The following is a 24,259-nucleotide window of genomic DNA, read 5'->3' as shown; positions in this document are numbered from 1 at the left end:
TCAAGTACCAGTGACATTTTGGTAATTATTTAAAATGTTCATCAGTAAAGTCTCAGATGCCTGATTCAGTAGAGTCATGTATCCATTCTAGAAGCACTCAGGATGAACTCTCCAAACAGTCAGCAGTTTCCTTTTGGTTATATTGCTTGCAACACAACCCCATTCTTATAATTTGCCACAGGAAGGGCTGTTGAAGGTCAAAGTCAACAGTTCCAAAGTCACTAAATATGTCAGCTCTCAATACAGCAGATTTATAAGTATAAAGCTCTGGAAATCTATCTTCCTCAGAAATAGCAAGTCTGCCTATGCTAAGTCAAGAGAGGCCAATTACCCTAATATTTCTAAGGGCACTACCTTGAAAGTGCTGGAACTGGGGAATCTGCTGACTTTTAGGATGAAGATTTTTCTTTGATCACTCAGCTTAAGATAGCCCTAGTCTGCTCTTTTATACAGATAAATCAAATGAAGAGGGAAAGGAAAAAATAAAAATGTTATGTCCAAAGGGTACCAAAGGGTAACAAGTAAGGAATTGATTATTTTGAGGCAATAGGACCGTGGGTATGTTCCTACCATTAGGAGATAGTCTGCAAGGAAGAGTGTGTTATCTAAGTTAAGACAATATCTATCCATCATTGACTTCCTGAGATGGTGGGAAGGGGGTGTTGGCTATGTGATATATGCCTAGGGCTGTGGAATGACTTACAGCGTTTGTCCTTTCAGTACAGTAAAAGGCTCTTAAGATGAAGACCAGAAAACATGGTATTCTTTTTTGTTTTTCTCCTTTGAGTAGAATATTAACTCTGTTTTGCTGATTTTAATAACATCATAGAAAAGACCCCATTCTTAAAGCACTGTGAAAAGGGAAATTACTGGGACCACAGGAGTTTGCTTTGAGTGCATCTCACATAAACACTGGTAAACTCTTAATTTCAGTGGAGGATTTTTCCAAAGTTAATGAATAAAGTCATTATATGGGCTTCCTTTTGTGTTTTCACTAATTTTGCCTTTGCATTCAACAATACTGAAACTTGAATGTAAGTGAAATTTATGCCATCTGACACAAAGCTGTGATACGGTCTTTGGGACTGTGGTCCCAATCCTATTCTCTCTTATGGTTGTTGATCATTAGTTTCTATGATTTAAGTTAACCATCAGTTTTTGTACCGGAGGTGATTGCTACATTTTCTCATATGTTGTAAACTGGTTTTTATAACCATTTGTCAAACCACTCACATTATTTGGAAAGTGGAAACAATTTCTATGAAAGTATAAAAAATCTGCCACATAACAACAGAATGAGCCACCCATACTTTTAAATTTTGTTTAAGTCTTTTTTCAGTAAAAAATGTGTTCCGTATAAAATGCTTTGTTTCTGATTTAATCCCTGGCTTTTGCTACTTATAATTTCACTCCTCAAAACTGTATCTTTTGTATTCTTTATTTCCATCACTGGAACCACCACTAATTGAGTAACTCAAGCCAGAGACTTGGAAACTGTGCTTGACTCCTTTTTTGTTTTCATCCTTCACATTCATTTGGTTATAGTTCAGTGAATTCTACATGTTAATTATCCCTCAAATCTTGCTTTCACTGCAGCGTTACCCCCAGCTGCATATGAAGAAATGTAGACGTCTTCCTTCCATTCCTCACTCCAAGGGCTGAAAATAAGGCTAGAAAATTGAAGGAAGCACAGTGTCTTATGTCAGAAAACTCAGTCATCATGGGAATTATACTGTCTGCATCATGGAGAGCATCCAGTTCTTCCTGATCCATTACATAAAATGACATTAGTTTTTCAAATGGAGTCTTCCAGCTGCTAAAAGCCACTGTAAGTTTGTCACCTGTATTTCCCCAGAGAGAATTTTCTCCTGTTCATAGCTTTGTGTCCTACTACTCAATCTAATTTACATAGTCCAACTCCCAGGAAGAAGTAGTGCTTTATTCCTGAGTTCTATACATAGCTCAGTGTGTTCAAGTCTGTAATTAAAAATCATAGCTTTATTTATCTTTTACTATGCATATTATGGTTCAAGCTAGCCTAGCACAAAATAATGACACTTTAAAATTAAGAATTTCGGGTCTGTAGTCAATAAAGAGAGACTACCTTCCAATGTATACCATCACTATATCTTCCTAGGGTAATATCTATCAAATAACTCATTTGTAACTGAGAATTCAGATTGTTTTCCTTAAGCATACTCACAAAGATAGTTCTGAATGTAGGCCACACTTCTCCAATATGTAATTATTATAATAAGTAGTGTGTCGCTGTGGTGTTTTACACACACCAGTGAATATGCTTCAACAATTAAGGACTCCAGGTACTAGAGAGTGAAATAAACATCTAAACTTTAAAAATCTATTGTGAGCGACAAGTAGTCTTCAATGTAGTAGTACATTTTAAATGATAATGTTTATAATTATTTTATGGGGAAACGTGATCATTTTTCCTTCCACTTCTAGAATGAAAATGACATTCTCTTCAAATTCTGACTCTTACTAACTTAAAAATATCAAGAGTTTCTTTGGGGTATAATAATACCTTAAGTTTGTGTAGTTCATTTATGTTTTCAAATCACTCCCCATATACTCTACTATTTAGTCTAAAATAATTCTATTTGAATTGCCAAAACTATAACAAAACTTCTAATTTAAGAAAGGCAACACTATTATCAGTAAATTTATTTCCTTTTCTCTCTCTCTCAATCTCTCTCTCTCTCTCTATATATATATATATGTGTATGTGTGTGTGTGTGTTCAAATTTATATATATCTGTAAAGATGGAGAGATGACTTTTTTATAAAATACTAGCTGAAAAAATTCAATAATATTCCCTTTTATTGGTAGCTTCTAATTATTTTCCGTATACTGTATTTTTACTTTTCCATCTCTAGATCAGTAATAAAAGGCTTTACTTTTATTGTCTCAGAGCAATGAATATAGATTACAGAACTCTCTCTTACTTAGCCTAAATGTGTGGTAAAATTGCTACAAAGTTTTTAAAAGGATTTTTCAGCTTGGAATTTTTCTTATTTTTCTGTTCTTACCACTAGTTGACAAAGTTATATAATTAAAATCTGAAGAACTAGCAAAATGGCAAATTGTTAAGTATGGAAGTTCAATGGGCTAAAATGTCATTTGAATGTTTAACTCTAGTATCTTTAGGATTAAGCATTGGATGTATAAATAGGGACAGTCTCGTTATCCAGTCCATTGGCAGATGCTCCTCAGCTTGGAATAACTCTTGAAATTTCTTAACATGAAGCTTTGATCAGTACTTTCTCTGTTGAATACAAACCTTCTCAGTGACTCTACTTTTTTCTGTGACCCCAGTGTTTAGTTATAAATCAAACAATATGAACGTATTTTCATCATCTTAGGTACTAGTATACGAGTTCTTTGTAGGGATGGACTTGTTTACTTGGGGAAAGTCTTTAATAAATGTGTAGGCCTACCAAGTAGAAGGAACCTTAGTCTGGAGCCCTGGTTATAAGGGAAGGAGATTCTACTGGACACTCTCCACATGCCCTGGGGAAATAACATTAAAAACATTAAAATCCCTGCTTTTGGGTAAAATGAGAGGTGTGGATTATACATTTATCTAATGAACTCATTGTTCACTCTAATGAATATTTCATTACATAGTGAGATAAGTAGTCAAAAGAAAAGGGATCTTGTTTTATGAGAGTATATCCCTACAGAAGTGATACTTGATCTGAGTTCTATTAGATAAATTAGAGTTACCTAGAAATAGGTAGATCTCTATAGAAGGACCAGCATAAATGAATGTCCCTACACAAGGAACAAGAGTATAAAGTTAGGGGGACTGATGGTAAATGATGTTAGAGAGATAGATAAACAGGTGTCAAATATTTTAGGGCTTTAGACCAAGTTCAGTACTTTTACCTGAGATAAAAAGTGGAGATGGGAGATTCTTGAAAAGTGTGATTTGGAAATATCAGTTTGTGGAGAGTGTCTGGAAGCGAGGTTAAAGCTACCCCAGTTCTCACATTGGGAGATAATAGTAACATAGAGTAGGGTTGGAGCCGAGGACCTAGTAATTCCAGAAGTCAAAGTACTGGGTGAAGGACATTAACAAACTTTCTCTTGTATGAACCCACTAGAGGGAGAAAGAAAGAGTGAGAACAAAAGCAATGAGAAAGGGAGAGACAGTAACTCACCGTTGATTGCTTCAACCCAGATTATACGCTATATACATATCTCCTTAACACATATTGGAAGCTCAGGGATAATATTGCTTATGTGATATGGATTTTATATACTTGTTAGCCTCTACTGAATATGTATGCATGACATTTCTCCTTTAACACACTTAAAATATTTTCTGAATTTGTCCTGTCTAATGTTTTCTACTTTAGATAAATAGTACATAAAAGTACATAGCAAATATACTTTGACAATAAAAAAGTTAAATTTTCTAATATTACATGAAGTTGATGGTTTAGATAAAATCAAGTTGAAATTCCAAATATATGGAGGAAATATCTAACCCCAAGCATTCAGATATTGCAAATATATGCTTTTTTTCTTTTTTTTTTTCAGTTCCCAACCTCTAATTTTAAAACACATTTTGGCAATCAATACATAGCTTGTGTTTTCCCTTTATGTTTATATGGAATTGGATGGTGCATTAAAAGGAGCTTTATAGATGTTTCTGACATAAAATTTCTGTTCTTAAAAAAAGGAGATTTATTAATTTGGCAAAGATATCAAATGATTTTTAATTCCTCCACTTGAATTCAAATGATTTGGAAGATAGTAGATATTTCTTCTACTCCAAATTCAAACTTATTAAGTCCCTGAGGGGCAGATTATAATGGATCCAAAAATCTATGTTGTCTCTGCTTTTTCATCATTGAAAATTAAAGTATTTTCTATTACCTTAAGTTATAATATACATTATTGGTTTTAGAATTATTTTGTTTTGTAAGGCATATTTTCTCTTATGTTATTTTTATGTTACAGGTAAATCACAAAAATATACTGTTTCTGCAGATTCAGTTTTCTTTATATTTATTTAACCAAGGAACATTTTATAATTAGCATATCAATTTGATTATTGAGCCTATCAAAATTATAATTTCTGTGTATATGTGTATTTCTGTATATAGTACTTAAATTCCCTAAATATTCTTTGCATTTTTTCCCAAACTACCTTCATGGAAGCAAATGTTTGTAAAATGTCTAACTCTGTGCTAGGTGAGTATTAGTTATTTTATTTAACTAATCTAATTAAATTCTGCCAAAAATCTTTGTCATAAGTATTTTTATAATCATTACAGATAAGGAAATTGAGGCTCACTGAGTAAGCAATTTGTCTAAAACTACCTCAAAATAATAGTAATGAAACTGGATGAAAAATGTGGTATATAACCCCAAATTCCACTCTTGTCTACAAAACCTACTTATTGGTGATTTTGTTATATTATGCCAAGCAATTCGTTTGATATTCTTTTTCTTGCTCATTTACTTATTTGACTTAATAGGTTGTCCTGTCTTAATAATTAGTATAGAGATTGGAAAATTGAATATCATGTAGAATTATTGCCTTTTACGGACCTTCTGAGAAGCATTATTTTTCCTGTTTGTTACATTCTCCATAACTGAAATAGTCCTAGGTTGAATTTTTCTTTTCTCTATCAGTATGGATGAAGAGATATGGAAGCTCATACGAGAATATATAAAAGAAATATTAGGTTGGTGCAAAAGTAATTACAGTTTTTGCAATTATTTTCAGCCTTTTAAACAGCAGTTACTTTTGCACCAACCTAATACATATGACTTTCAGTGCCATATACTCTCAGAAATCATCTTTGCCCCTTCCCTTTTAAAAAATTACTTTTAACCTCTAGAGTAGGTTATTTCAGGTCTAATATATGTATCCAAAGGCAGCTTAAAGCCTCATGAGAAGGTTTAATGTGAGTAATCCTATCACGCAGGAATCATACCTTCATGGAGTAAGGTGATTACAACCTTGGGAAGCTGGCTGAAGTTGAGTGCAGTCTAATTAATTGTCTCTAAACCCATGAGAGTCCTTGACAAATTATGTCTCCTTACTACTACCCCCTCCCCAGTCACCAGGAAATGACTTTATCATTTAACACAAATATGGGACTATGGAGAGTCATGATGACAAATATTACATGGCTTATTGTTAAAATGCAAGGATAATTTTCTGTAAATGAAGTATAATATGAGAGAACACAAAAAATAAAAGGCTATCAAAGCTAATGAAATATGGAAAAATCAACATAGAAAGTGGAAGACACTTGGTAGTAGAACACCATTTAACCAACTAAGAACGAATGCATAGAATTGGAGCATTGGATTTGATGTCATTACTACAGTTGCTACAATTCCAAAGTTATTAGTGTGACCAATTTAAGTGGATGTCATATAAATTCTCCTCATATACAAGCTTAGATGTATTTGAGATATATATCTAGTTATTTTAATTTTCTCTACATGCCATGACACTGAGGTAATCAGACCTACAGGTACTTACGCATATTTCATATTTTTAATCCACAAAGTGCTTTTATTATATTAACTAAGATTTTTAAAGATTATTTGTATCAATGCCAATATTGAAATATCTCTGAAAAAAAATTAAATTACATAGATTTATTTTCACTTCTTAAGTAATTGTTTTCAGAAATCTTTTAAGAGAAGTATATACATCAGATGATCGCATTAAATCTGTGTGGTCCTTATAGCTAGTGAAATTGAACATCTTTGCATATAGCTGTTGGCCATTTGAATGTCTTCTTGGGAGAAGTGTCTGTTCAAGTCCTCTGCCCATTTTTTAATTGGATTGTTGTTTTTTCTTTTGTTGTTATTGTTGTTGAGTTGTATGAGTTCTTTATATATTTTGGAAATTAGCCCCTTATAGGAGGTATTGATTGCAAATATCTTCTCCGATGTGGTTGTTGCCTGTTTGTTTTGTTTATGGTTACTTTTACAGTGCAGATACTTTTTAGTTTGATATAGAAAATAGCAGGGTGGTTACCAGAGGGGAAGGGAGGTGGTGGGAGGGAAGTTGAAGAGGGTAAAGGGGGTCAAATATATGGCGACAGAAGAACACTAAACTTTGGGTTATGAGCACACAATGCAATATGACATGTTGTAGAATTATATACTTGAAATTTATATAATCTTATTAAACGGTGTCACCCCAATACATTTAATAATACTACTAATAATACAAAAAAATCTGTATATTCAAATCTGAAGGAACTTGAGGGAGATCAGCTAATTAAAACACTGACGTCTCACTCCTATCCCAGTATACACATACCTATAACTTCTGTGAAAATGAGTCCTGGAAGAGTTAATATGACTCTCCTGTGGACGTAAAATCAGTTTGAAACAAAGTAAAAATCTAACTTAAGCCCCTCCGTTGCAATCTAACATTTCTTCTGTAACTTCGCACAAATTATTCAGTCTCATTTGTCTCCATTGTCTCACCAGTAAAATAGGAACAGGTCTTTCTTTCTTGGATTAAAAATGCTAATGCAAACCAAGTACTTAGAAACTGTGCCTGGAACAAGCTCTCAATAATGTTAGTCCTATGATTAATACACTATTTTGCTATTAGCCACTGACTTTAAGAAATAAAATGGAAGATAAAAAAAAAAAAGGCACACAAAAAAGAGAGGGTGGGGAGAAAGGAATAGATTGTCCCCATAAAAGATTAAATATCGTAGAACATTTAAAACGTCTTCTTTATCTGGTAGTACTATTATCTCTAAGGAAGCAAAGTCATCACCTTGTTATCAAGACAGAGTTCAGATGAAATATTGCAATAGAATCTTTGTTAATTTTATCATTTCAAACCATACGTAGCTTTTCACAAAACATACTAGGTGAGATAAAAAAATTACGGTGAATATTTAAGTTAAAACAACGTTGTCATAATAAAAGACACAGTGCCATTAACGCCCCTCAAAATACCCTCCCCTCACTTCAGACACACATATCCCATTGTTCTTGCCACTTTTTTTAAAGCAGTTCTGGAACTCTTTCCCGAGTGTCTTTAGTTGCACTGTCATAGCTACTTGGATGTCCTGAATTGATTAAAAACGATTACCTTCCATGGTCATTTTTACTTTGGGGAAGAGCCAGAAGTTGCATGGTGCCAGATCCGGTGAACAAGGTGAATGAGAACACACTATAATGTGTTTATTTGACAGAAATTGCTGTACCAAAAGCAATGTATGATGTGGACCCTTTCCATTGTGATCATAAAATACGGTAAATGTTGCTGCCAGGTGTCATCCAACGGAAAGGCAGGGGTTTTTAATGTGGGAAGTGGTGCATCCAACCTTATGAACAGTGTTTGACTGAAGTCAGTCAGGTGTGAGCTACGGTTGAGAGAAGATATGTTTTAAAGTGTGCTGTAAATCATTCTCCTTCGAGACAATGCTCCGTGTCACACATCACTTCTGGTATATGGCAATTTCTATCAAATAAAAACATTATGGTGTGTCCTTATCCACCTTACTCATCAGATCTGGCACTCTGCAACTTTGGCTCTTCCCCCAAATCAAAATTATTTAGGACATTGAAGCAGCCATGACAACACAATTAAAAACATGCACAAAAGAGGACTTCTAGAGCTGCTTCAGAAAGTGGCAAGAATGATGGGATAAGTGGGTTCGAAGTGAGGGGGAATATTTTGAAGTGTATTAATGGCAATGTATCTTTTACTGTAATACATTTTTAAATTTAATCATTCACCGTATTGATCACAACTTGTACATGCTTTGGCTGTGGCACACCAGGCTACTTGGGGCCCAAAATTTATACAATTTTGAGGGCCTTCTTTAATAAAAAGCGAGTATTTATTTAGAATGCAAAAACAGATAACTAGTTACTAATTTAAAATGTTGACAAATATGAAAATATTACAAAATCTAGAAAAATATTTCAAAGTCCATCCTTGTTGTAGCATGTCAAAATTTGTATTATTATTAGCCAGACATACATCCATGAAACCATTTTCTTTTCTTTCCTTCCTTCCCCTTTTCTTATCCTTTCACTCTTTTGTCTTCTTTCCTTCCTTCTTGCCTGCCTGTCAACCTGCCTTCTCTTTGGTGCACACTGTTGACCACCTCTTAAATAACAATTATTTATTTGTTAATATCACTTTATGTAGAGAAACTAGAAAGGTAATTTAGTCTGTGTTTTTACATGGTTTGTTTAGGAAGGTTTGAAGAAAGAGGGAGCATGCAATTAGGAGAGATAAAAGTTCTATCGCAATCTGATGTCGGCACAAGTGTGAAGGTAGTAAAGGACATATAAGGAAGTGACTGTAAACCTTTGAAAATTAGCCCACCAAAATAAAATAAATGTAGACTCAACTCAGCTTTCCGTAGTTGTATCCCAAAATATTTGTAGCAAATTTACTAGAACAAATGACCATATGAACACATTTATTCTTATAAAGAATAAAATAATTAGGATAAACTTAACCAAAGAGGAGAATGACTTATGCACTGAAACACTGATGAAGGAAATTAAAGAAGACTTAAATAAATGGAAAGACATTCTATGTTCATGGATTGTAAGACTTAATAACTTAATAAAAGTAAGGTGGCTGTACTACCCAAAACAATGTGCAGATTCAAAACAATCCCTATCAAAACCCCACTGATGATTTTGCAGATACAGGACAAACACATCTTAAAATTCACATTGAATCTCAAGAGATCTCAAATAGCTAAAACAATCTTGAAAAAGAAGAAGAAAGTTGGAAAACTGACATATTCTAATATCTAAAAGGATTACAAATACAGCAATTAAATTAATGTTTCTTTCAGTGAGTTCCTTTGGTTTTAAGGATTGCAGACTCACTCATGGTATCATAAATTATTATAGGACTACTATAAGAGATAGTATGGTGTGGCAATTCAGAGCATGAATTTGGGTCAGATGGACAGTTTTTCTACTCAATAACTGAGAGCACCTACCTTGCTGAGTTGTGAAAATTAGATGGGTTAAAAAAAATTAGATCAGTTAGTATACAGAAAGTGCTTGGAATGGTGTCGGTCACAAAGGATGAACTTTGAGTGTTAGTATTTATTATTATTGCTATTGTTATTTTTTCTGTGGACTCTTAACCCACAATAGGATCCTCTCAACAAAAGTTAAGCCCCAGCTCTTTTGATCCCTGAGTACTGTTTTCTCCCTGTTGGTGCTTTTGACTCTCTTTGCATACATTCTTCATTCTACTCTTTCAATTCACTGGCTTGTTTTACTCTGTAATATTTGTTGTTGCTGTTATTGTTGTTTTTCTTTACCTTATAACTTCGGTCTACTCAGTTTCTTCTTCCTTTTAACTTTGTCTTGCTCTAGCTCCCTCATGTCCTCAATTCTATATTCCCCCTCTGGTTCTGATTTTACTAAATATGGATATGTATGTGTATACTAAATATGTATATCTCTGTATATGTATTTTTTTCAGCCTTATTGCTAATTAACTGTTTCTCTATAGGTTCTAGTTCATATTTTTAAGAGAGATTTAAACAGCTCCACCTTCTCCATCATGCCCATGACCAAACCCTGGCCAACCTATAGGTTGACAATCTTTCAGTTGGGTACCAGCCTGTGACCTAAACAGTGTGAAAGAGAGAGAAAATGATAACAAACTTGGCTTCGTAAGACCGTCCTCTCAGAACAGACTATGAGTGGAATAGTGTTTTTAGGGTCGTTTATGAATATAATGGTAACAATGGTTAACATGCGTAGTAAACCAAGAAGCAAAGATGAATAAGATACAGTCCCTCATATGAAGAGCCTCAGATGTAGCAGACATGTGTAACAATCATGTAATATGATAACTACTATGTAGTCATAAGGACAAACTACTTTTAAATAGAAAGGACAAGTTTCCTGGGATAGGAAATGGGACAGATTTCACAGTATGCAGTGACATTTCAACACGTTTGCTAGAGATAAGAAATATTTCCTCAGATGGACCAGACGGGGGAAGGAATGGAACAAGGGCATTAAGGCAAATTCAGTTGTAACAGCAAAGTCAGAGAGGTATGAAGATACGCGATGTGATCAGTAAATGGAGCTGAAGATAGTATGGCTGGAACATAGGCTAAAATGAGGGAGGTTAGTTAGTACAGCGAAGTGAACTGTAGGTAAGGGCTGGCCTGTGGATGTTTTTAGACTGTGAGTCAGTGAAAAGGAATTTGGATTTTATCTTTAGTTAACTGGGATTCTACAAAAAAAAATATCAATAAGAGGTTGTAACAGTGGTTATCAGCACGATCACTTCTGCATTTGAAAAAGAAATGTGTTTGTAGTAAGGAGAGCGGCTTGGCTGAAGTAGGGACTGGAAATAGGAAATTATTTATATGGTTATTAAAATAGTCCTGTTAAGATATAACAAGATCCTAAAATTTAAAGAAACTTTCAAAGGTGAAATAAATGATTAGGTGATTCACAGGGTCAAGGGTGAGTCTGAAGTATACATATTTCAATCATACTGTAAAAAAAAAAGCTGCAGAAAAACAACTAATTCATTTGTCATATTTGGTTAGCATGAACAGGATTTAAGAATTTTTTTTCTTTTTTTCCCTCTAGATAAATGGCTAGGAGTGAGACATTGGGATGAAAATTTCTTCTGCCTAAAAGAGGGTTAGCACATCTTCTGAATTGTGTCTGCTTTTAGATTTAAGCTAAATATCAAGATAGTCAAGTAGGATGAAGTTTTCTCATAGTACGTAGTGTTGAATCAGCTAAATGGGATCAGCAGCAGAAATGAAAATATTCTTTAAAACTACAGCCTGTGTTATATTCATGACTCCATATCTCCACTGAGGGTTGTGCACCCGTGCTGCTTTAAAAATATGCCTCCCTGTGAAGGCATAATTTTAGCACAAGCACATGTGTACACAGTTGTCCATTTGCAGGGACAATAAAACACCAGAGACCAGAGCCTTGCAATATAAACACACATACATTGTAAGTTAATAGGTTCATAAAATTCTAAAACTGAAGTCAAGGAATACTGTACAGTAGTTATTTCTAAAAGTAGTGTGTGTTTTCTGAAAATTTAATGTGCTTCTCTTTCATAAAAAAGAAATAAAACTGTGAATATCAGCATAATATTCTCAAGACATGAATTTTTTTTCCCTCCTCTACCTCCAATAATTTGTTGGAAGTCATTTAAGTAAGGTGCAGCTTTTAGGTTACTTAGTAGAAAAAGGTTCTTTTTATTGTTTCCATTATATGTTGACGAGATCTGAATCCTGTATCTAACATTCCGCTACACCAATGACTCCTGTTTTCCAGATTAAAAGCCATTTTTAGTTCTCATTATTCTTGACTCTCCTACAATATTTGACCTTTCGAAAATACTTTTTTTCTTATCTTGACTCTTAATACCTTAGTTTTCTACCTTCTTCTGGATGATTCCTTTTCTCACCTTTATCACTTCCACTTTGTGGATACTTTCCAAAGGTGGTTTTCTCCTCCCTCCTTCCATTGTTTCCTTTGAATTTTTTCCAACTCTATAACTAACTCCTCTCTACTGAACATTCCCCAGGATTTGGGGTTAGGCTCTATCTCCCTTCTAGGTCATCGCATATGTTACAGTCTTTTCCTGAAAGGACATCACCTTATACTAATTTATATTTATTATTCAGATTTCAATACTTTGGGGCATCTTTCCTTATCTTGCTGGGCATCTCTCCCTCATGTTATATGGCACCTTGTGCTTCCCTTTACAGTAGCCCTCATTATATATTGCAGGGGTTCCCAGAGTGGAGCCCCACCAGTGGCATCACTACCACCTGGGAATTTGCTGGAAATACAGATTCTCAGACCACTGGACTCATCAACTGAATCAGAATCTCCAGGATGTGGCTCAGGAATCTGTGGCTTCACAAACCCTCTAGGTGATAGGCTAAGCTCTGAGAATCACTGGTATGTTGCAATTGCTGGGTTTTCCCTTGATTCTCCTACTAGATGATGGACTATTTTAGACACTATGGTGAAATCATTTCATTGCAATGTCAGTATCAAGTGCAGAATCTGATCCATTGTTGCTACATAGTAACTGTTTGTTTTAATGCCTGAACAAATGAATGAGCAAATGAATCACAAGTTTTTTATAAACTCCAATTCCAGTTCTCTGATTGCCCATATGTAATTTGTATGAGGAACCAAGAATCATTTCAAAGTCAACATCTGTGACGGGAAAGTTGTCATCTAATACCCCTCATTAATACCATCCTCTGAAGCAAATGCACACGTCGGCCTCTATAACCCTGACTGATTTTTTAACTCTCCCACCTCTCCTTTTCTATCAATACTATGATAATTCTCTCCATTACTCATAGAAAATCCTTCATAATCATCTTTATTTGAATAATAACTTCATTTATTCTGAATATACAACTAGAACATATTTACCAGAGAAAATCTGAAAAATTCAGTTACACACACAAAATAAAAAAAATAAAAAATAAAAAAAAAACTTTGGAAATCACCCCACTCTGAGAGAACTAATTAATGCTAATTGTTGCATGTATCCATCTAACTTTTATTTCTAGCATGCTTGCTAGAAATGGTATCCTATGAAGCATAATGTTTTGTAATCTATTGTTATTGCACTGTTTTAGATCTATTTCCATGTCCTGAAGTATTGTTTTCCACAAATTTGTTAACACCTGCATGATACTTTTGGCAATAATTGACCTGTGGTTATCCACCTTTAGTTAACTGAAAGTCTCATCAAAGCCTTTTCATTGCCTCCACCATTGCAGTCCAGACTCTTCTTACTTCTGTAACCTAATGCAGTAGCCTCCTATGCCAAACTAATTTTTCTAAAATGTAATTCTGAGCAAATTGCTCAAAAGTCAAAGTGACTCTCCAATGCCTTCCAAATAAGGCCACAGTCCTGGGTAGGGCAGTCAAGTTCTCCTGCTTGTCCGTTTTGCATACCCAGGCTCTAGGGGAGACTGCTCACCATATTCACAGCATTTCCCTTACTTTCTAACCTATTGAATTTTTTACTTCTCGATTCCAACATTCTTTCTCACCAGTGATGTTACTTAAATGTCCACTTCAATTCTGCTAAAATTCTAAACTTCCTACCCTCACCACCACCACTCCCCTTAGCCCCCTTCTCCGCTCTGCTTTTTTCCTCCTTAGTTCTCATAACCATCTAACAGATCATATATTTTACTTATTTAACTTGCCACTTGACTGTCTCCCCTATCTGAAATATAATCTCCATGGAGGCAATGATTTTTGCCTGTATCTCACTTATTACCATATTCCTAAAACCTGGAACCATGATTGATACATAAAAGGCACCCAAAGTATATTTGAACTATTGAATGAATGAATGTGCAAAAGAATGAATGAATTAATAATGAATACTTACTGATAAAATTCTACAAGACCTCAAGGGACTCAAAACTCTTATTCCTTAAACGTCTGCTTGAAGGTGATCTCTCTGCTCTGTAAAGCCTATTAACCATTATTTGTACTTACACATGTGTTGCATACTGAACTGAGTTATGGTTACATGTTGCCCTTCCTGTTGAGTAATATACAAGCTCATTAAATACAGATATCAACTATCTTTGAATCTTTTGAGTTCTTAGTGAATGAAACTCAATAAGCAGTACTAAAGTTAATTCAGTTATTCTCCAAAATAAAATAAATTTATTACCAAAAGCAAAGAGGGAGTTACACTTGAGGGCATTTTACCATTTTCCCTGTTGTTAAAGATGAATGTATCTAATTTTTCAAAAGAATGACTGTCTCCTGTACAGTGGTAACTATTCCTAAAGAATCACTATGTGAACATTCTACATCTTTACAGGTTATTAATGCTGCACTTGCTTTGGCTGCAAGACCCAAAAGTCAAGTGGTTAAAAAAAACATGGAAATGTACAAACGCACATGGGAGAATCATATCCATGTCCTCACAGAAGCTGTAGATGACATTACAAGCATTGATGACTTCCTTGCTGTGTCTGGTATGTTTTTGATGTTTTAATTTATACATTTGTTATAGTCAATTTTCTGAAAAAGAATAATACTGATTATAATTAATGTTATGCAATTTAATGAGACTTTTTTTATTACAAAGTGCTGCTATGCATAATCTCTTCTCCGGTAATGAGCCTCATGCCTTGTAATACTTACATCTTAACAATTTACACTATCTCTTTAAAAGGAACTCCTATTCCTGAGCAAAGCATAATTGAAAATCATAGCTGGAATCTTAGGCATTTCCTGGCTTTTCAAATAAGTTATCATTTTACCTTCTTTAATACACTTATGTCTCTTGATTTCCCAGCACTTCTTTTCCAAACAAATTTTTCTCCACTCAGAAGAAAATATATGTATTAATGGGAAAACATTATTGATTTGAGATAGAAAGTGTACTTCAACTACCAGTATATGTATTTGAATACCGGTGATCTAAATAATCAGAAAAAACAAATCTAAACATCTAATTACATCAGTAACAGTGAAGCTTGAGGTTCCATGTTAAGCCCAAATGATTCTCTCATCACAGATTAGGATGGTATACCACAAGATTGTGAAATCACTCTCATAAAGCAATATCCTCAGATGCATGACTCAGGTTTTGATTACATTGTTGTAACAGCACAGAATTAAATAACTACTTAATCGTTTTTATTCTCATAAAAATTAAGCCTTTCCTTAAAATAAATTGCATATTTTTTCTTTTCTTTTAAAAATTTATTTATATATATATTTTTCAGTTATAGTTGACATTCAATATTATTTTATATTTGTTTCAGGTGTACTGCACAGTGGTTAGACATTTGTATAATGTATGCAATGATCTCCGCTATTAGTCTAGTACCCACCTGACACTATAGTTGTTGCAATATTATTGAATATTTTCTATGCTGTATTTTACATTCCCATTAATATTTTATAACTACCCATTTATATTTCTTAATTCCTTCACTTTTTTTCACCCACCCCCCGATACCGCCTCCCATCTGGCATCCATCAGTTTGTTCTCTGTATCTATGAGTCTGTTTCTGTTTTGTTTGTTTGCTTATTTTGTTCTTTAGATTCCACATATGAGATCATATGGTGTTTGTTGTTCTCAGTCTGACTTATGTCTTTTGATTGGAGCATTCAATCCATTTATATTTAAAGTGATTATTGATAGGTTATATGTAGTTATTGACATTTTATTATTCATATGTATATTTTTTCCCCCTTCTACTTTTTAAAAAAGTGCCTTTTACATTGCCTGTAATACTGGTTTGGTGGTGATGAAATCCTTTAGCTTTTTCCTTTCTGGGAAGCTATATATGTTGAAAGTTTAAATGATAGCCTTGCTGGGTAGAGTAGTCTTGGCTGTAAGTCCTTGCTTTTCATCACTTTGAACATTTCATGCCAGTTTCTTCTTGCCTGCAAAGTTTCTGTTGAGAAATCTGCTGACGATCTCATGGGTGCTCCCTTGTAAGTAACTTGCTGCCTTTTTCTTCCTGCTTTTGGATTCTCTATTTGTCTTTAACATTTGCCATTTTAATTATGATGTGTCCTGCTATGAACCTTTTTGGGTTCATCTTGTTTGGGACTCTCTGTACTCTCTGGACTTGTATGTTTATTTCCTTCACCAGATTAGGGAAGTTTTCAGTCATTATTTCTTCGGTTCTCAATCCCTTGATCTCTTGTTTCTCCTTCTGGTAATCCTATGATTCAAATTTTGGTACACTTGATATTGCCCCAGAGGAGACTTCAATTGTCCTCATGTTTAAATTATTCTTTTTCTTCTTGCTGTTCTGATTGGGTGTTTTCTACTACTTTGTCTTCCAAATTACTGATTTGATCCTCTGTGTCATCTATTCTTCTGCTGAGTCCTTATAGTGTATTCGTCATTTCAGTATTATATTCTTAATTACTGACTGGTTCTGTTTTATGGTTTCTGTGTCCTTTTTTATGTTTACTATTGTAAGTTTGATGATATATTTTACAAAATTTAGCAATCTAGCTTAATTTTTCTTTTTTCTTTCTTTTCTTTGTTTCCTTTCCCTCCTCCCTGATTCAACTGTTCTGTTTTCCCAAGGTTGCATGCATACTTCATTGATCTGGTTAATCACCAGAATATAGACTTTAAAGGGACTGTTTCAGCTCTTAGACCTCTAGAACCAACAGCCAGACTGCAGCTCCCTAACAATTTTCTATCAGATGATGCATGAACACCCCTACACCTGGGGAGATAACATTACCTCAATATGAACTGGACCCTAAAATGTATTTTTCTGGATGTCAGCACCCAGGAATTGTTGGCTAACTCCCCTTTCCTTTGTTCTCCCTCTTCTTACATGCCTATGAAAACTTCTGGCTGTTTTAGGAACCACGAAGATGGCTTTTGAGACAGGACTCTGCCATCTTCCTAGATGTTGACATTTTGACTGAACCTTTTTCTTTTCACCAACCCTTGTATCTCAGACTTTGGCTTTCATGAAGCAAGCAGGCAAATCTGGGTATTTTGGTAACACTATCTCTTTGTTGAAGTTCTCACTAAAATCCTTGAGCAACCTCATAACCAATGTTTTGAACTTTGTATATAGTACCTTGCTTGACTCCTTTTCCTTCTGTTCTTCTGGAGTTTTCTTCTATTCTTTCATCTGGTACATCTTTATTTGTGTCCTCATTTTGGCTGCCTCTCTGTGTTTGTTTCTATGTATTAGGTACATCTGCTACATCTCCCAGCTTTGGCCATATTTCCTTATGTAGTAGGTGTCCTGTGGGGCCCAATGGTGCCGTCACCCTGATCACCTGCATGAGGTGCTCCAGGAGTGCTCTTTGTGTGGATTGTGTATTCCCTCATGTTGTAGCTGAACCTTGATTCCTGTTGGCTCATTAGTGGGTGAGATTGACCCTTAGGCTAATTGGCAGTGAGCATTGGCCACTCCCATTGCTGCTGTGCAGGGACTGCCTCCATGTATCAAGATTCACTCCACTGGGCTCTGGTGCCAGCTGAGACCACCCTTTGGGTATACCACTTGTAGGGCTAATTGGGTGGTGCTCTGTATTGGTCTGAAACCAGCCTCTGGGTATGTTGGCACTGGGCCTCTTTAGAGGGGCTACCATGCAGACCAAGGTCAGCTGCTGCCTCTGATTACCTGGTAGGAGCTACACAGTTATAAGTGCTTGGTCGCTGCATGTTCTGGATCTGGCAGCATGTGGGAGAGGACACACTGTGAACCAAAGCTGGCTGTCACCAATATGGGGCCAGGGGCAGCTCTACAAAAGTCCCAGGGCACCTTGAGGCCTGCCACTTGCTTATTGGCTGCCTGCAAGGCTCGGCTGCTGAGAGAGCCTCATGAGGTACACAAGTTGGATGAGGACGGGTTTCAGGGAGTCACCATGATGGGGTGAGTAGTATTCACCAGGCTAGTGAAGATTCAGGTGTAGCATCAGTGCTGATCCTAGGACCCCTCAGCAAAAAGCTCAGAGCACACTGAGGCAAACTGCTACCTGCATCATGTCCATGGGCACCCAAGAGTTGTCCAGGAAAGACTACAGTGCCTGCCAGGGCTGGCTGCCCCATGCCAAAAGTGCTTTCAGCAACTGCTTGCTGCTGAAAGAGCCTTCTGCTGTGCACAAGGTAGGGTTGGCTGACCAGTGCTGAAAGCACCTGTGGCAGTGCGTGAGTTAGTCAGGTAGGGTCTTAGGGAATCACCAGGACAGAGCAAGTAGATTTTACCAGGCCAATACAGATTCAGATCTGGTCATTTGGGGGGGGGGGGACTGAACAGAGGAAAGATGGTGCCAGCGTGTAGGCTGCATAGAAGTAGGGCTCAATACACTGACAATGATGACTATCCCTCCCACCCTCACCTTGAAGCCACACAACTTAATCTCTCCCTGTATGTATCTGGCACCTCCTGTGTCACTGTCCCTCTGCTGGAGCCTAGGGGGTGTGCCTGAGAGTGAGTAAGTCTATGTCTGAGCCCTTTAAGAGGACAGCTGAGTTTCTCACAGCCTTCCTTATCACCCAGATGGATAGAATCCCCCATGTTTTTTAACAGCCAAATGTTGATGGGGCTCTTCTTCCTGGCACTGGTGCTCCAGGCTGGAAAGACCTATGTGGGGCTAAGGACCCTCATTCCTTAGTGGGTACCTTCACAGTCAAGGTATCCCTCCTGGTTCTCAACCACCACACGTGGGTGTGGGGCCAGCCAATTTCACATGTCCACACCTCCTACCAGTCTTGAGGTGACTTCTTCTTTATATCCTTAGTTATAGGACTTCCGTTCAGCTAGTCTTCAGATTGTTCTTCGGGTTGATTATTCTATCATTTAGTTATAACATTTAAAAACAATAAGATAAAGAAGAGGGGTCCTGAAAAGATTCCCACTTTCTCTTGAGTCAGTTGTGAAAATTTGTGGATTCTCAGAACACCGCCTCTCCACATTAAAATATAGACAAAAATTAAAGCCTAAAATTAGAGAAAAGGTATTGGATTTTAAACTATTATTTTATTGTAATTGGCAAGATTACAGTGATAATGTTTGCCTTATTAAAATGTTTTAGAGAGTTTAGATTGTCACGTATTGACAAGCGGCTCTTGAAACAAAGGTATTTTTAATACTGGATGTCTTTATTTATCTATTATAATTTCAAACATAGAAATATCATTGATGATTATAAAGTTGTATGATAATATAATCACCAATTTCTCGTAACACAAAAATCAAAATATAATTCTTGCAAACCATTTTTGGGTAATTTTGTTTCCTGGAATACACAGAAAACTCCAAACATAAGTACAATCAGTTCTTTTCTGGAAATCATAAGGACTGTAGCCCCCTCACCAATTTAATAAATATTTTAAATTTTATTTGTAGAAATGAAATACTGAATAAAAACCTACTTCCAAAACAAAGGGATATTTGGCAAACTAAGTTCTTTGACATTCATTTGTCTAAAAGAGGCTCTTTTTAGTTTAATTTTATTTATTTCAGTGCCTTTTCACAACAAATGAGAAAACTTCTTCAAAAAGCATTGGCCCCCAAATTTTTGTTCCATCACTGCCTACAGGGCTTATCTCCACATCATTCACTATACTTTTTATCACTCTCTGAAAATACATATAATTAAGCATCTGTCAGAAAGTCATTGGTGTGAATATTCCCTGAACATATCAGGGTTTGTCTTCTGTATAGACAGAAGGTGTGCCTTTTTGATGAGATTTGAGAAGCTCTGTCTTTTCAGCTTACAGTACCTGAAATACCCAGTATTAGTTATCCATGTGGTAGTATGAAACTTTAAGATCTCTGTTTAAAATGCCTATTTGGGAGAGGAAACGTAACACATGCATTAGCTTTTTGAAAATGTTGCATTAATTGATCCATATTGAATAATAATCCCAAGGAAATGAATTTAGAAGAAGTAAACTTTGATAGAAGAGGGGTTGATTTTGACCATAAAAACTATTGAAGAACTACTAAGAACTGATTAAATGCAAGAGTTTGTAAAGATTTGACCTTTCTTTCACTTATCCCTTCTTTCGTTCAGTAAACATTTATTGCATAATTTTAAATGAGATACCCTATGAAAGGTATCGCAGATTGAATAATTAGTAAAAGTTATTGGAAGAGGTCAATTGCACAAGAGCTGTGACAATAGGGATTATTGGAGAAAGGAGACCACGTGAGGAATGGAGAAAGCCACTGACCTGGTTTGGAATTTTCTAAAAGAGAGATTGACTATTTTTTTTATTAGAATTAGCACTGCTGTTCCCTTGTTGTAAAATATCTTTACATTTTAATGACAATGTCATATTGACTCTAAGTGAATTATATTATTGAAAGATGCTTGCAGATCTTCTTTATTCCATGTTTTAAATTTCTCTTTATCATGTCCACTTTCCTCTATATCCTCTGCTGTTACTCTAGTTCAAACCATTATCTCTTAGTTGAATTGCCCTATTATCTTTCTAATTGAACCTCCTGCTTCCAGAGTTTTTCTTAAAGGCTCTCAATAGATATGCAAAATTAATTTGGGAGGTTATGTACTATGCTTTCATTAAATGTGTTCGGACACGGAATCAATATTTTTTTAAAATATTCAAATTATGAAAAATAACTTGAATCATTAATTGTCATAATTTTCTGTGACCTTGACTTAGTGACCCAAAGATAACTCTGCCATCAAAAATGCATTGACAAAGGCCTCTATTAGTGACATTGTCATGAACATGATTGTTGGCTTCTACAAAGTATATCTGAATCATATGACAAAGGAAAATGAAAATAGATTTCCAATATTTCCATAACTTGATACCAAATAAACACATAATAATATTAGCAAGATAAAATATTTAAATTAATTACACACAAACTAAGCACTATTAAATTCCAATAAAATGTTGATGGAATAGCTGTTGGGATAAAGGGTGACCGATATAGTACATATAAAATTATATAATTATAACTAATTATGTTATCATACATTTACTTACATATCTCTTCAACATACCTACCTGACATTTTAGTTGACTAAAGGCATTAAGGCAAGAAGGGTTTCAATATAAATACATTTTTTGAAAATTGAGATTTGAAATCATGTTCTGCAAAACTGAATTTTGATAAAAAGGTATTAAATATCACCTATGTGCGAAGCAATATTATAGGAAATGAAGTAGGATCTAAAGAAGGAAAAGGCGCAGTGTTTGCTTTCAGAGAATTCAGTCTAGTGTATATAAATCAGATTCCAAAAGATTATAATAATCATATAAACAATATGCTGTTCAAAGAATGCTGCTGGAGCGTCACCATATTGAGGGAAGCATTTTTAGGGATATAGCAATTGAACTGAATTATTAAATTGAACCTTGAAGAAATTGAAATGACATGCCCCAAAAAGATAAAAGCATGTGAAAGTGCATGGCGTGTTTGAGGGACAGCTAGTTGGCCAGTATTACAGGAACAGAGGGCACATCTAGATTAGTACTGGGCTCTAAAGTCAGCAGGTGTCATTATATAAAGCCTTGCACATTTGTAGGAAAGTGTAAATCATCGAAAATTATAAATAGCTGGATCATAGACTACATCAGCTTTTCAGCACACTAACTCCAAATACAGAAAAACATCCTTACAGAAGTAGGTAAATAAAGTGCTAAATAATGCTTTAATTGCTCTTAGAAGTGAAAATAAAATAAACCCAATATAAAGCAGGTGTTCCCTCACTTTCTCCACCCCACTTCCAAAATATTAAAACATAAGACTAACACATCCAAGATGTAACCATTGGAAGATGAGGTGAGAGCCAGTTCAGTGACTTAAATCTAACTCAGGCCGAATAACCTAGATCCCCCTTTACCAAGCAAGAAGCTCTTCATTAAGATAGAGTAATAATTTGCAGCAGGATCTTTTGTGCCATTGGCTAAATCAAGAGACAGTCTTGTGGTTGTTAAGTTGTTTTCCCCCTCAGTCCTCTGTGATTATATTTACATTTTAATGCAGTGGTATATGGCTCAGTGATCATTGTGGAGACTGCAGAGAAATTATACACACAGCTTTACATAAGTCATGGAAAGACAGGGAGAAAGTGTGCATTCAAAAATGATTGAATAGGCTCCCCTAAAGCAATCCATTGTTGCTCTATTGGTAATTATGTTTTGAATTACTGCCTGTACTTACATGACTGAAGAGTTGTTTGGGCATGCGAACTGGAATTTATCAAGCAGCATTCCATGTAGTAAGAGGCAAGTTCACTCAAGATGCTCTCATTTGAATGAACAATAGGTACGCTACAGGAATATTGTTTGAATATTATGGATTGGATCTTGAGTAAAGCCATAATTAGAAGTCTTTTTTTGACTTTATCAGTAACAGTCAGCTTTGAAAGTTTTTACCAGAACTTTAAGGTAGAGCTCAAGTAATCATCAGTCAATTTACTGATAAAATAAATAGCTCTAGGAGTTTGCATTATAGACTTATATAAAAAGATAATCAATATTTCCTAAATTTTGCAGATGTACTAGTTATGTACATGTGAAGGCTGTGAATGATAAAATAGACCTTTAATAAAAATATTTTAAATTGTCTCTATGATTATATATACAGTATTCATAATTACATTATTTGCTATAGCCAGATGTATTGAGAGAAACTTTCAACAAAAACAGAATCAAAGTGAATCTCGTAATTTCATTTGTGTTTAATTAATTCGGGGCAGTGTCTCAACTCTAAGGACATGCATTTAATTAGTATAATTTGTATGAATAAAAACGCTTAGCATGGTGAATCCTTGGGACATTTTATAGACTAAACGAGGGATTAGAAAGAAAAATCATCCTTGCCGTACAATAGTCTCCCACCTATTAATGAGTCCAAGATGTGCTCCTGAGCATTCTGGAAGACCAAAGACTTCAGTTAGAGATGACAGTTTTTAGGCAGGAAAAGCAGGATGATCCCTATCTACATGCTCTCCAAAGGTCCTTCTGGAACCTAGAAAAAAGCATGCCTCCTGCTACGCAGGTGGGTGCAGATACAAGATCTGAAATCATGAAGTCATGTATCTGAGTTTGCAAATTTGTGTTGGCGTATATTTAGGATTTTTGATAGCACTCTGGGGACTTTTAACAAAACAGTAGAAACCTCTGCTTACAGAGTAGCTCCAGAATTTATGCTGTAAGCAATTTATGTATATTTGAGAAATGCAGTTTAAGAATTACATTCTCACAAAAGTACATATCATTCTTATTAAAATGTCACCGCTAAAGGAACTGTTATGGATTAGATATCAAGACAGTAGATTATCTCTCTAGAATCTATAGGAAGCACAGAAAGAAAAGCGTCTGTTTGGAGGGGATTAAATACACTTAAGATTCAAAATTCTGCCCTTTCCTACTAGTTCTATGATCTCTGGGAAATAAATTCACCACTGACTCACCAAATACCCTCCTCTAAAATGTTAATAACTTGCCCCACCCCGTTAGTTCATATTTTGAAATCTTAATGTTTAATGTGAAAGTATTAGAAGGTGGGGCCTTTGGGAGGTGCTTAGGTAATGAGAGTGAAGCCCTTATGAATGGTATTCGTGTTCTTATAAAAGAGAGCCCAAAGAACTCCTTAGCACCTTCCACCATATGAAGACACAGTGAGAAGGCACTCGATATGAACCAGGAAGAGGGCCCTCACTAGAATACAACAGTGCTGGTGCCTTGATCTTCGAGTTTCCCGATTCCAGAACAGTGAAAAA

The 24,259-nt window shown here is 35.3% G+C and overlaps 1 protein-coding gene across 4 annotated transcripts in view; it reads left to right on the top strand.

Moving 5' to 3' along the window:
* Positions 1-24,259, top strand: part of CTNNA3 (catenin alpha 3) — a 1,458,437-nt gene that overhangs the window by 928,404 nt on the left and 505,774 nt on the right. For all 4 annotated transcript variants that reach the window (XM_081075326.1, XM_081075327.1, XM_081075328.1 and 1 more), the window contains exon 11: positions 14,871-15,027. In XM_081075326.1, coding sequence (XP_080931452.1) covers positions 14,871-15,027 — 157 coding nt within the window. The remainder of the gene's footprint in view (positions 1-14,870; positions 15,028-24,259) is intronic.

The sequence above is a fragment of the Rhinolophus hipposideros genome (assembly GCF_964194185.1).
Source record: "Rhinolophus hipposideros genome assembly, chromosome: 15".
NCBI classification, from domain to species: Eukaryota; Metazoa; Chordata; class Mammalia; order Chiroptera; family Rhinolophidae; genus Rhinolophus; species Rhinolophus hipposideros.
The sequence above is the reverse complement of the archived record's forward strand: the minus strand, read 5'-3'. Positions and strand labels throughout refer to the sequence as shown.